This window comes from Parambassis ranga, chromosome 21 (assembly GCF_900634625.1).
Source record: "Parambassis ranga chromosome 21, fParRan2.1, whole genome shotgun sequence".
NCBI classification, from domain to species: Eukaryota; Metazoa; Chordata; class Actinopteri; family Ambassidae; genus Parambassis; species Parambassis ranga.
This window is the reverse complement of record NC_041041.1, coordinates 260,189-272,235: the sequence shown is the minus strand read 5'-3', so window position 1 is coordinate 272,235 and position 12,047 is coordinate 260,189. Positions and strand designations below refer to the sequence as shown.

The 12,047-nt window shown below is 45.7% G+C and overlaps 1 protein-coding gene across 1 annotated transcript in view; it reads right to left on the bottom strand.

Moving 5' to 3' along the window:
* ttn.1 (titin, tandem duplicate 1) overlaps positions 1-12,047 on the bottom strand; it is a 143,739-nt gene that overhangs the window by 98,698 nt on the left and 32,994 nt on the right. Inside the window, 20 exon segments of the mRNA XM_028433823.1 lie at positions 33-315; positions 395-511; positions 662-949; positions 1,265-1,555; positions 1,965-2,243; positions 2,429-2,704; positions 3,377-3,670; positions 3,750-4,028; positions 4,502-4,780; positions 4,907-5,185; positions 5,329-5,607; positions 5,769-6,047; positions 6,291-6,566; positions 6,741-7,022; positions 7,098-7,376; positions 7,471-7,758; positions 7,859-8,137; positions 8,225-8,506; positions 8,598-8,876; positions 9,320-9,601. Of these exon segments, the coding sequence (XP_028289624.1) occupies positions 33-315; positions 395-511; positions 662-949; positions 1,265-1,555; positions 1,965-2,243; positions 2,429-2,704; positions 3,377-3,670; positions 3,750-4,028; positions 4,502-4,780; positions 4,907-5,185; positions 5,329-5,607; positions 5,769-6,047; positions 6,291-6,566; positions 6,741-7,022; positions 7,098-7,376; positions 7,471-7,758; positions 7,859-8,137; positions 8,225-8,506; positions 8,598-8,876; positions 9,320-9,601 (5,470 nt within the window).

The window sequence follows — 12,047 nt, the reverse complement described above, 5'->3', positions numbered from 1 at the left end:
AAAAGGTCCAATGGAAGACATTAGTGCCTTACTTCTTCAGCCTTGTCCTCAGGTCTCCAAGTCCTTCTGCTTCCTCCTTTTTGGTGACGTCCATGTCAGCGCTGCACTCAATCTCTCCGTGCTTGTTGGTGGCGACGCATCTGTACTGACCTGAGTCGGACTTGGTCACATCTCTGATCTCCAGTTTGGCGTCCTGGCCTTTGTGCTCAATGGAGATACGACCACCTGCGGTAATCTGCCTCCATTTGCCTTTCATCCACTTCACACTTGGGATCGGGTCTCCTCCGATCTTGGCGATGAAGGTTGCGGTGCCCTCTGGAAAAAAATAAAACATGTTAAGCATGTAAACTGTTTCACAGAAGCACATCATCCGCGCATCAAGAGGGTCGCTTACTCTCTGTGACAGAAATGTTTTTGGGTTCCTCGATGAAGAACAGGTTATCAAGCCTCTTAGTGGGAGCCGCTGCAGCCGGGGCCATGGCCTCGGCAGGGGCAGGTTTGGCTCCTTTGTCTGCAAACATTGCAGGTTTATCAGACCACTCATTTAGCAGCTGGTCTTCGTGTACAGCAGCAGAATGTAACATCTAAATGATCTCAATAGCCAAAACAACAAGTAACCTATGTATTATTATGTAAAGTTTTGACACAACACACTAATTACCTCTCACAGTCACCCTGGACTTGCAGAAGTTGCTGCCGGTGGCATTGCTGGCTTTGCAGAGGTAATCGCCAGCATCAGACTTTGACACCTGGCTGACCTCCAGACAGGCCGTCCCACCAACAAAAGTGATTCTGGTGTTTCCGCTGGACTTCAGCTCCCTCCTGTCTTTCATCCACTGGATATTCAGAGGAGGAGAGCCGCAGGCGTGGCATTTGAGGCTCAGCTTCTCACCCTCGCTCACTGACACTGGCTCCAGAGGGATGTCAAATCTGGGAGCCTGGCCTGTTTCTGAAGAAGCGGTGTAACAGGAGCAGGTCAGCTACAACTACTACTAACCTACTGAACACCTAACAGTGATGTGAAAATCTGCAGACCAACCTAACCTAAACAAATCCTTGATTTTGATCCTGAACACACAGCTCTAATCTAACTAATCTGACTAATTATCAGGGAGCACAGACTACTCTGCGATGATGGGAACATCTCATATCTATAAACTGGTTCATTCTGCAGTGTGTGCTGCTGATGTCAGACCGTTCTCAGCTCCTTATTTAAAAGAGACTGTAACACAGAACACGACTGAAGAATGTCAAAGACTCCTACCTGAGACAGTGAGGGAAACTTTGCATGAGGCTTTGCCAGCATCGTTGGAGGCCTCACAGGTGTACACACCGGTGTCTGAGCTGGTGGAGTTCTTGACACAAAGCACGGCTGTGTTGTTCTTGAAGCTGATGTCGTATTTGTCAGAGGCGAAAATCTCACTGTTGTCCTTGTACCAGGTAACAGTCAGCGGCTGGGAGCCAGACACACGACTCTCCATTTTTACAATCTTACCCACTGAATCCATCATGGACTCCGACGGCTTCTTGGTGAAGTTTGGAGGGATCCTGTGATCTGTTAGTGGAGAAGAAACGGGAAAAAATCAGCCACGTTCTGACGTCATATCAGGTTTGATTCAGGCCACGAGGCCTTGTGAAGACCCCAACACTGAAAAAAACAAAGCAACACCGCACATGAGACAACATGGAAGCAACCTACAACACAAAAGCACACAACTCCATGAACAAATCCTCCTACCTGTCTCTGAATCAGATTTTCAATCTGAGCTCTGATATAAAACCTTCTTCTCTCCAAACCTATCAAACATCAGACCAGCCAACTCAACACACCAACATAACCGAGGACTTTCTCCCTGTCACAAACTTTGCAGGACCACAAGAAAGGACTACACCGCGGGTTAGCATTAGTAACTGGGACCACATGTGGCGAACATGAGGTGAAAGGAAATGTTTTAGTGGGTTACCTATTTTAACATTAGCATGGCAGGTGTCAGTTCCTTCGGCATTGGCAATTTCACAAGAGTATTTTCCCACACAGGCAGCCCTGTCACTGTTGAGGACCTCCAGAACACAGGAGGACTTGGTGGTTTTGACGTTGTACTGGTACGAAGCCCAGATCAGCTTGTCATCCTTCTTCCATGTCACAAAGACCCTCTGGCTGCCGGCGTAGCTGCACTTGAGCTGCAAAGGTTTACCCAGCTCGTGGGAGACGTCCTCCATTTTCTTGACAAACCTTACGGGTTCTAAGAGAGGCAATGTTGTCATGAGTCATACATGTTGACCAAAGTTCATGTGACTGTGTCCAAAGGAATCCATGGATGTTTTCAGAGGCTACATGGAGCTATGTGAATGGTATTAGTATTAATCGGTAGGATTTATTGACTTCATGCAGCATGTGGATGAGTACTGTGCTTCTGGTTAGTGTTACCTAGTTTGACATGAGCATGGCAGCTATCAGAGCCTTCGGCATTGGAAATTTCGCAAGTGTATCTTCCACGAGCTTCTTCTCGGTCACTGTTCAGAACTTCCAGTACGCAGCTGCAGTCTGTGGTCTTCACATTATACTGATAAGAGGCCCAGATCGGCCTCCCATCTTTTCTCCAGCTCACGCTTATTCTTTGACCTTTGAATGCAACTCTTAGTGCCAGAGGTTCACCGACTCTGAACGTGGTGTTTTCCAGCTTCCTGATGAAGTGAGCAGGTTCTATGAGAAGCAGTGATGGGGGTTAGATAATTATGAGCAAGCAGAAGTTATAACTACAATCATCAACAGTAATAAAGGTCAGATTAAAGTTAAGATGTGGATTAAAGAGTGCAGACAGCCAAAGCTTCACCCTACTCCCAGTCCAGCACGTGTTCTATCAGCCTCCTCCTGAATAATGTATTGACTCAGGCGGTTTGAAAAGATTCTACCATCAAAACCTCACTGGGTTCTTTTCTTTTTGACAAGACCATGTTAAGTCACTGAGGAAAAAGACAGAGAAACCCATGTGGCCATGGGGGGAACGTGCCCAAGCTGGAGTTTGAACCCTGAGTCAATACGTTTGGCCTACATACATGTTCTCATTTCTTCCAACTACAGCAGGTGCATGTAGCACTAAATTTGTTATCCATCCGACTACATTTTGATTGTACACATACAGACCAAGCTTAGAAACCCAAAGTCCATGAACCGTCACTGCGTCCAGCACTACTAGGATTTGACAGATCCATTTCTTTCAGCTTTAGTGCAGACAGCAAGAAACCCTCTTAACAAACTGCAGAAAGAGCCATAAGAACGGAGGCTTGTCTGGCAGCGGGGTGGAACTTGTGCTCTCTACACTGATGTATTAGCACATGGCTGGTGTTCAGACTTAGTGTATTAGATGAGTTATACCTTTCTTAGAGGTTTTACAAATGACGTGGGCATCACAGGTGGCAGAGCCTTCAGCATTAGAAACTTGACAAGAATAGAGCCCAGCTGCTTCCTCTCGGTCACTGTTGAGCACTTCCAGAACACACGATGAGTCGGTGGTCCTGACGTTGTATTTATACGAAGCCCAGATTGGCTTGCCATCCTTCATCCAGCTCACATGCACTCGCTGACTGCCAGTGAATGTGCAGGCCAGACTCAGAGGATCACCCAGACGGTATGATGTGTCTTCTAACTTTTTCACACAACGCACCGGTTCTGAGAGAAGCGACAGTGGTGTTAGTCATGTGATGTGAACTGTTAGCAATGAGAGAGTGAGTAGGTTTTGGGGGGTTACCTAGTCTGACATGACTGTGACAGACTGCTGAGCTGGTAGCATTGGATATTTCACAGGAATACTTCCCAGCAGCCTCTTCTCTGTCACTGTTCAGGACCTCCAACACACAGGAGGTCTCTGTGGTCCTGACGTTGTATTTATAGGAAGCCCAGATTGGCTTGCCATCTTTTTTCCAGCTCACATACACATGCTTGCTGCCTGTATACGTGACCTGGAGCTTCAGAGGCTGACCCACCCTAAAGGTTGTATCTTCCAGCTTTTTTACAAAGCGCACCGGTTCTATGAGAGGCAAGGACGTTAGTGATTAGTTCCTGTCACCTGCTGAAGAATGAGTGAGACACTGACAGGGCTGATTGTTTTCAGTTTTTCAAAGGTTCAAATTTAATAGTGGTTTATTATATTTCACTTGTTATCAGATTTATCATTTTAATAGATTTGGATAATAATTCTTTAAGTATTTCAAGTATTAATTATTTATATTACAAATGATGTGATGCTGATGTATCCATTTAACCACTTACAAATGATGGTTCTGTGGTCTGTGTATCTGATATTATGATATTACAAAATAAAAAGCTGATTTGATTTTTCTATTTTAAAACAAACATTTTTGATATCAGCCTTTGAAATAAAAATCCAAATACCAAAATATACATGGACCGTTCCAGAACATCTATCTTTACTGGTCTGAGTGGGTCAACTGAAACACAAACTGAGAACAATGAGCCCTGACCTGACGCTTCATGTTTTACCTAGTGTGACCTGGGCAGAGCAGACCGCAGTGTTCTCAGAGTTAGAAATTTCACAGGAGTATCTTCCTGCTGCTTCCAGGCGGTCACTGTTGAGGACCTCCAAGACACAGTAGTTATCTGTGGTCTTGACATTGTACTTGTAGGAAGCCCAGATCGGCTTTCCGTCCTTTCGCCAGCTCACATAAACCCTGGGACTGGCACTGTAGGCGCAGTAGAGCGACAGGGGCCTGCCCAGTCTGAAAGTGGTGTCCTCCAGCTCTTTCACAAACTGAACAGGTTCTACAGGAGAACATGGTGGTTTCAGGTTTTTATGTTACAAACAGTAAATGTGTGTTAGAGTGAAAGAACAGGCAGTGGAGAACATGAATAGTATTGGACATGAGTCACATCCGTTAGAGGCTGTACCTATCTTGACCACTGCGTGGCAGATGTCAGTGCCCTCTGAGTTGGAAATCTCGCACGAGTATTTGCCAGCAGCTTCCCGTCTGTCACTGTTGAGAACATCCAGGGTGCTGGAGAAGTTGGTCGTTTTAACGTTGTATTTGTATGATGCCCAGATGGGTTTTCCATCCTTCATCCAGCTGACGTAAATCCTCTGACTGCCGGTAAATGTGCACTCCAGCGTCAAAGGACGGCCGATTTTATAAAAGGTGTTTCTCAGTTTTGTCGCAAACCGAACAGGTTCTAAAGGATTCAATTAGCAGTGAGGGTGTTAGACAGGGTTTCTGAACCAACTGGTAACATGGTATATTATGGACATGCAAATGGTCAAAATGAGTTTGTTAATTTCTGCATGCGATGATGATGTGAGTTGCTCTGTTGTTTACCTAGTTTAACATTAGCATGGCAGATATCGGTTCCTGCAGCGTTTGAAATTTCACACGTGTACTTTCCGATAGCTTCTTCCCGGTCACTGTTGAGAATTTCCAAGGTGCAGGTGTCCTTCGAGGTTTTGACGTTGTACTTATATGATGCCCAGATAAGTTTACCATCTTTCTTCCAGGTCACAAACACTCTTTGGCTGCCGGCGTATGTGCACTCCAGAGTCAGTGGCTCACGGAGTCTGAAACATGTGTCTTCAAGCTTTTTCACAAAGCGAACCGGTTCTGAGAGGAGCAATGGTTAAGTTAGTTGCATGTAGGTGGCACGCAGGTGATAGAGGTCATGCAACAGTGCCAACCTACTGATACCATTAAAAAAATTAGAGGGACTGCTGTACGCACAGTTAGTGAATGGACTGATGTTTGTGAGGAGTTTGTGATGTTACCTAGGCTGACACGAGCGCTGCACACATCAGTTCCAGCTTCGTTGGAAATTTCACATGTGTACACTCCAGCTGCCTCGGGCCTGTCACTGTTGAGGACCTCCAGAACGCAGGTGGAATCGGTTGTTCTAACGTTGTACTCATAAGAGGCCCAAATCAGCTTGTTGTCTTTTTTCCATGTGACGTAGACCCGCTGGCTCCCGCTGTACGCACATGCTAGTTTCAGTGGCTGACCCACCAGGAAAGTGGTGTCTTCCAGCTTCTTGATAAAGCGCACAGGTTCTGAGAAGCAATGTGATTTTTAAAAATAATTGTTATGATGTCAAGCCACAAGCTACAAGCAACTGATGGAGGGTAACTTGTGTCAAAACACTGAGATAACTTTTAGAGCCACATGAGTATTATGTAAACTTTGGTTAGCTTGATAAGGCTAAACAACAGATACATTTCCTGTTGTTTACAACACGAGTGGCAGAGCTTGACTCATGATTTACAGCAGTAAAAAAGAAAGTAAGTGGACTTCACCTGTCACTGTCACATTACAGCTGGCACAGGTCGAACCAACACGGTTCTCGGCTTTGCAGATGTATTCGCCAGAGTCGGACCTGGTAGTTTTGGTTAGTTTCAGAGTAGCAACACCATTTGCAAAGTCCATGGAGCAAGTGTTGGACTTGCGCAGCTTTCCGTCAGCTTTGAACCAAGCTACAGAGATGTCAGGAGTTCCTGCAATACGGCATTTCAGGGTAACCGCCTCCCCCATAGTTACCTTCACCGGCTCCATCTTGTCAAAGTATGGTCGTTCTAGAGTGAAAGATGATGATGATGGTTTAGTATAACTACAAAAGACGGCAGTGCAACAGATTAAAAGAATGGATGAATTAGTAAATGACTGAGTATATGAACGAGAGGCCATGACTGATTAAAATGAAACCTACAGAACTAAGCATATTAACATGCACACTTTCACCATTTTACCTAGAATTGACACTTGTGCTTCACATCTGTCGCTTCCAACACCGTTGTCTACTTCGCATGAGTATCTACCAGCTGCCTCTATCCTGTCAGAGTTAAGAACGTCCAGGATGCAGGAGGTGTCCGTGGTGATCACATTGTACTGATAGGAGGCCCAGATGAGTTTCCCGTCCTTCTTCCAGGTCACGTTTATCCTGGGGGTTCCAGCAAATGTGACCTCAAGCCTCAGAGGCTTGCCCTTTTCAGAGGAAATGTCCCTCAGCTTCTTCACAAAGTGGACTGGTTCTGAGAGAGGTAAGTCCATCATCAGTTACATAAATTCCAGAGGTGCACAGATGTTCAAAAAAGATGCCAACAAACCTTTCACAAACAGATAAACAGGGCAGCTCTCCTTTCCTGCATCGTTAATGATCTGGCACGTGTACTCTCCTGCATGGGACTTTTCGACTTTGTGAAGCACCAAGGTGGCAACATCATCCTTCAAAGAGATCTCGCAGCCTCTCCCATGCTGCATTTCCTTGGCTCCTCTGAACCATTTGACCTTGAGGGGGCCGCTGCCTTTCACCTTTGCCATGAAAGACACGTTTTTGCCGGGCAATGTTTCTTTGGCCTCAGGTGTTTCCACGAATGATGGAGGGTCTGGGTTCAAATAAAAAGATGTGTTGTGTAAGTAACTCTCTGTAAGGATAGCACCACTGAAAGGTTCTGTCTGACTGTAACTGGATCTACTGACCTGTCACACCCATGGTAGCACTTGTCTCGCTGACTCCTGCATCATTCACGGCCTTACATGTGTATTTGCCAGCATCTGTCATCCTGATGGTTGGAACTCTCAGTCTGCAGTTATTATCTGTACAGCTGATGTCATAGTTAGGCCCACTCTTGATCTCCTGGCCATTGTGGAACCAGGATGTTGTTAAAGGAGCAGAGCCGGAAACCTTACACTCCATCTCTCCAGGCTTCCCCACAACAAGGTGGGTGTCTCTCAGCTTCCTTATGAAACTTGGTGGAATCAACTTATCTATTGTTAAAAACACAAACACGTGTTACATATTTACATATTTCTGTACTGGCTGATGATTAAAATGTTAAAAAAACACATCTATACGTGGGACACCAACCTGACACTGAGAGCTTAGTTTTGCTGGAGGCTGTGCCAACGTGATTTGTAACTTCAAGTTTGTATTCTCCTGCATCTGATTTATCAGCAGACCGGAGCCTCAGGATGGCAAGCTTCTTCGAGAAAGAAATCTGATACTTGGCACCAGCAGAGAGCTCTTTGTTATCCTTGAACCACTTTGTCTTTAGCTCTGGTGAGCCAGACACAGTAACCTCAAGAGCAACGTTGTCTCCTGACTTCACGTTCAGGGACTCTGGGCTATCCACAATAGCAGCAGGTTCTAGACATCGGGGAAGAAGAGATTAAGCTGGATGAATCCTGACACTTTCACTGGTGGTAAGATGACAAAGTCTGGAGATCTACAAACCTAGAACGGTCACTTGGGAGACAGACTCCACGACTCCAGAGTCATCCCTCAGTTGGCAGGTGTATTTGCCTGCTGTGGTAGAGTCAGCCTTGGCCACTACAAGAGTGACCACGTTGTTTTCAAAGGTGATCTTTCTGTTGTCACCATCTCTTAAAATATGATCTTTGTCCTGAATCCAGGACACAGTCAAAGGCTCAGAGCCTCTCACGGTAGCGGTCAGTGTCAGCTGCTGACCGACTCGCACCGTCTGGTCGACCAGTTTCTGGACAAATGCTGCTTGTTCTGGACAGTGATGCAAAAGAGATCACAGATGAGCAGATCTGATCAAAAACAAGCCTCGCTATGAAGAAGTGACCTGCGGTACTGTACTAACCTTTCAGGGAAATGGTAGTGCGGCAGGATTCACTTCCTACATTGTTGGATACCCTGCACTCATAGAGACCAGCGTCTTCCTGCTCCAGTTTGATAACATGGAGGGTGGCACAGCTGCCCTCACTGACCATCTTGTATTTCCTACTCTCCTTCAGTGGCCTTTTGTCTTTGTACCAGTTAACCTGGAATGGCGGAGTGCCATACATCTCACAGCGCAGACTGGCATCTTTTCCTGTGATGCCCTCCACTGGGCTTGGAGTTTTAGTAAAGGAGGGGGACTCTGGAAAATATGTTGATATATATTAACCAAACCTAACACTCATGGACACAGCAAGCAATCCATCCGGACAGTTCCCACTGTTTCAAGTTCTTCACGATCGTCATGCTTAAGTTCAGTCCATGCTAAGAGGAATCCATTCATTCACTGACACAGATCACGTATGTTCATGCCGTGATGTGAGGGACGGTGAGATCAGAAAACTGAAGGGTGAGGGTCATTCCACCAGGAGTTGGATTAAAAGAAAAGGTCTCTAAAAAGAGATGGCTCTCAATCTCATGCTTGTCAACACATTAAGGGACAGAAATCTGACTCTGGATGTGGATTCCATGCTGGACTTTTTCTTCAGGGTTCCAAAAGCACTCATAAATAGGGAATTCTGACATGCTACCACCAAAAACCACAAAACACCAACATGTTGCCAAGATATGTATTCAGTAGCTGACCTTGAACTGTGAGAATGGTGCTGCAGCTCACACTGCCCGCATCATTATGAGCCTCACATGTGTAGACGCCGTTATCCTCAAACCTCGTGGTGCGCAGCTGGAGGTATGCTGACGAGTCAACAAACACCGTTTTATAGTTGCCTCCATCCGTTATCTTTTGGTCATTTTTGTACCAGCACATTTTCAGGGAGCGTGAGCTGGTGACCTGGCATTCAAAACGATGTCCCTCACACTGCTTCACAAAGGTAGTGGGAGGCAGTTTCAGGACAATCTGAGGTGGCTCTGCAAAGTCAAAAAAAGATGAAGTTAACTAATGCAAGAACAAAAACTGATCATCAATAGGAGTATGGAGGATGTGGACAGGTGGAAGGTGACGCTGAAAACAACATAAATACTCCTGGGAAGGAAACAAATGGTGAGATGATCAGGAGAATAAAATAAGTATGTAAAGATGGGCAAAAAAGATGGCGTTACACGAGTGGCGATGGGAGCGGACAAAAAAGAAGCGTCCAACCTTTTACCGACAACTCTGCCGTACATTTGACTGCACCCGCTTCGTTGCTAACTTGGCAAGAATAAATTCCACATTGCAGAGTCCCAACTGATAGGAGCTCAACACGGGACGAATATTTGTCTGTTGTGATGGTGCACGATGGCCCGGTGAGGAGTTCGATGCCCTCCTTGAACCATTTCACTGTGAATGGAGGCGTCCCCTCAAAGTCACTTCTGAACAGTACAGACGACTTTGGAACAGCTGCCTGTGATTTGGGCTCAGCTATGAACCGTGGAGGTACTATAACCCATACAGAAAGAGGATTTTAATATCAAGGCTCAACTGAAGATGTCAGAAATGTGTGAATGCTAACCTTTGGCTGTAAGAACAGCACTGCACATGCAGCTGCCTGCTCTGTTGGACACTTTACAGGAATACTCTCCAGTATCAGCACTTTCAGTCAGTTTGAACTGCAGAGAGGCTGTATGGTCACTGTGGACGAGTTTGTATTTTGGGCTCTCTGCAATCCTCTGAGTCCCTTTGCTCCATTCAACTGACAGTGGGAGAGAACCGGACACTCTGCAGTCCACGGTCACCACTGAACCCATGATTGCTTGAGTGTTTGTTAGTTTCCTAATGAATGTGGGAGCGATCGCCTCCTCTGTTAGGGCAATGTTGAAAAACAATTAGTCAAAGAAAAGTGTACTTCTACAACTGCAAGGTGTGTTCTGTCAATGACTTCACCAACCTAAAACAACCACCAGGATCTTACAGCTGCCAGTTCCAAAAGAGTTTTCTACATGAAACAGGTACTCTCCTCCATCTTCCAGCTGACAGGTCTGTATGTTAAGACAGCTGAGGTTGTTCTTGTAGCTAAGATGGTGTTTCCTGCTTGATTGGAGGTCTTTGCCATCTTTGGTCCATCTTACACTCATCGGTGGAGTTCCAGCTACTCTGCACTCTAAACTAACTGGATCCCCACACTTCACTTTGACAACCTCTAGCTTCTCCAGGATTGTAGGTGGCTCTACGGCGTCAAGAAAAAGAGGTGAGTGCACATACTTTTTTCAAATATCATAACTACTCGGGTGCTGGAAGCTTGGGTACCTTGCACAAAGAGGGTGGCAAAGCACTTGTCATGCCCAGCTTCGTTTACTGCCTGGCAAGTGTATTTCCCACTGTGAGTGGCCTCAGAGGCAAGAATCCTGAGAGTGGCCACATTGTTCTCAAATGTTCTCTCGATCTTTGGATCGTCTGGAATCCAGTTCTCGTCTTTCTGCCATTGTACACAGAGAGGCAGAGAACCTTCCACGGAGCAGCGAAAGACTGCAACATCTCCCAGAGCGGTGGAGACGTTTTCTATCTTCTTAACAAATATTGGTGGAGCTAATAAAAAGGAGAGCTCTTTAACACCAGGCAGTGCACAGGCTGGGTGCTTAATGTACTGCATGTTTGCTCATTGATAAAACAAACCTTTCAGAGACAACGCTGCAGCGCCAACGCAACTTCCAGCCTCATTGGCTACCACACACTGATAAGTTCCAACATCTTCCACTGCACAGTCCTGGATTTTCAAGCCCACAAGTTCACTGCCATCAACAATGTACTTTTGGCTGGGTTTGATTGGGATTTTATCTTTGAACCATGTGACCTTAAATGGAGCACTTCCTGCCACTCTGCATTCAAAAGATGCTGTGGAAGCTTTAATCACTTCTAGAGATGTCAGCACTACAGCAAACACAGGAGGATCTGAAACAGCAAGCCAGACTAAAGTGACCTCAATGTGGCTTTAACTTCAAACAAGCCAAGAGTCAGAACAGGACCACCAACCTTTCACCCGCAGTTCAAATGCACAACTCTCTGTGCCAGCTTCATTTCTGGCCTGGCAGAAGTATTTCCCACTGTCATCTTCATTAATCTGACAAATCTCTAAGGTAGCTACAGAGCTAACCAGTGAAATGATGTGTTTGTCACTTTGGTGAATCTCAGTCCCATTTCTGAACCACTGCACAAAGACCTCTGGAGTACCAGAGACTTTGCACCTGAACACCTTCCTGTCTCCTCGTCTTACTACGGACACGTCTTCAGGTTTTTCAATAAAAAAAGGAGGTTCTGAAAAAACACATTCACGAATCATTTAAGTATTCTGAACACTGATAATGAAACAAAGATGATAAAGAGTGATCAACATTAACCTTTCACAAAGAGCATCGCCTGGCAGGAAGTGGAGCCGAC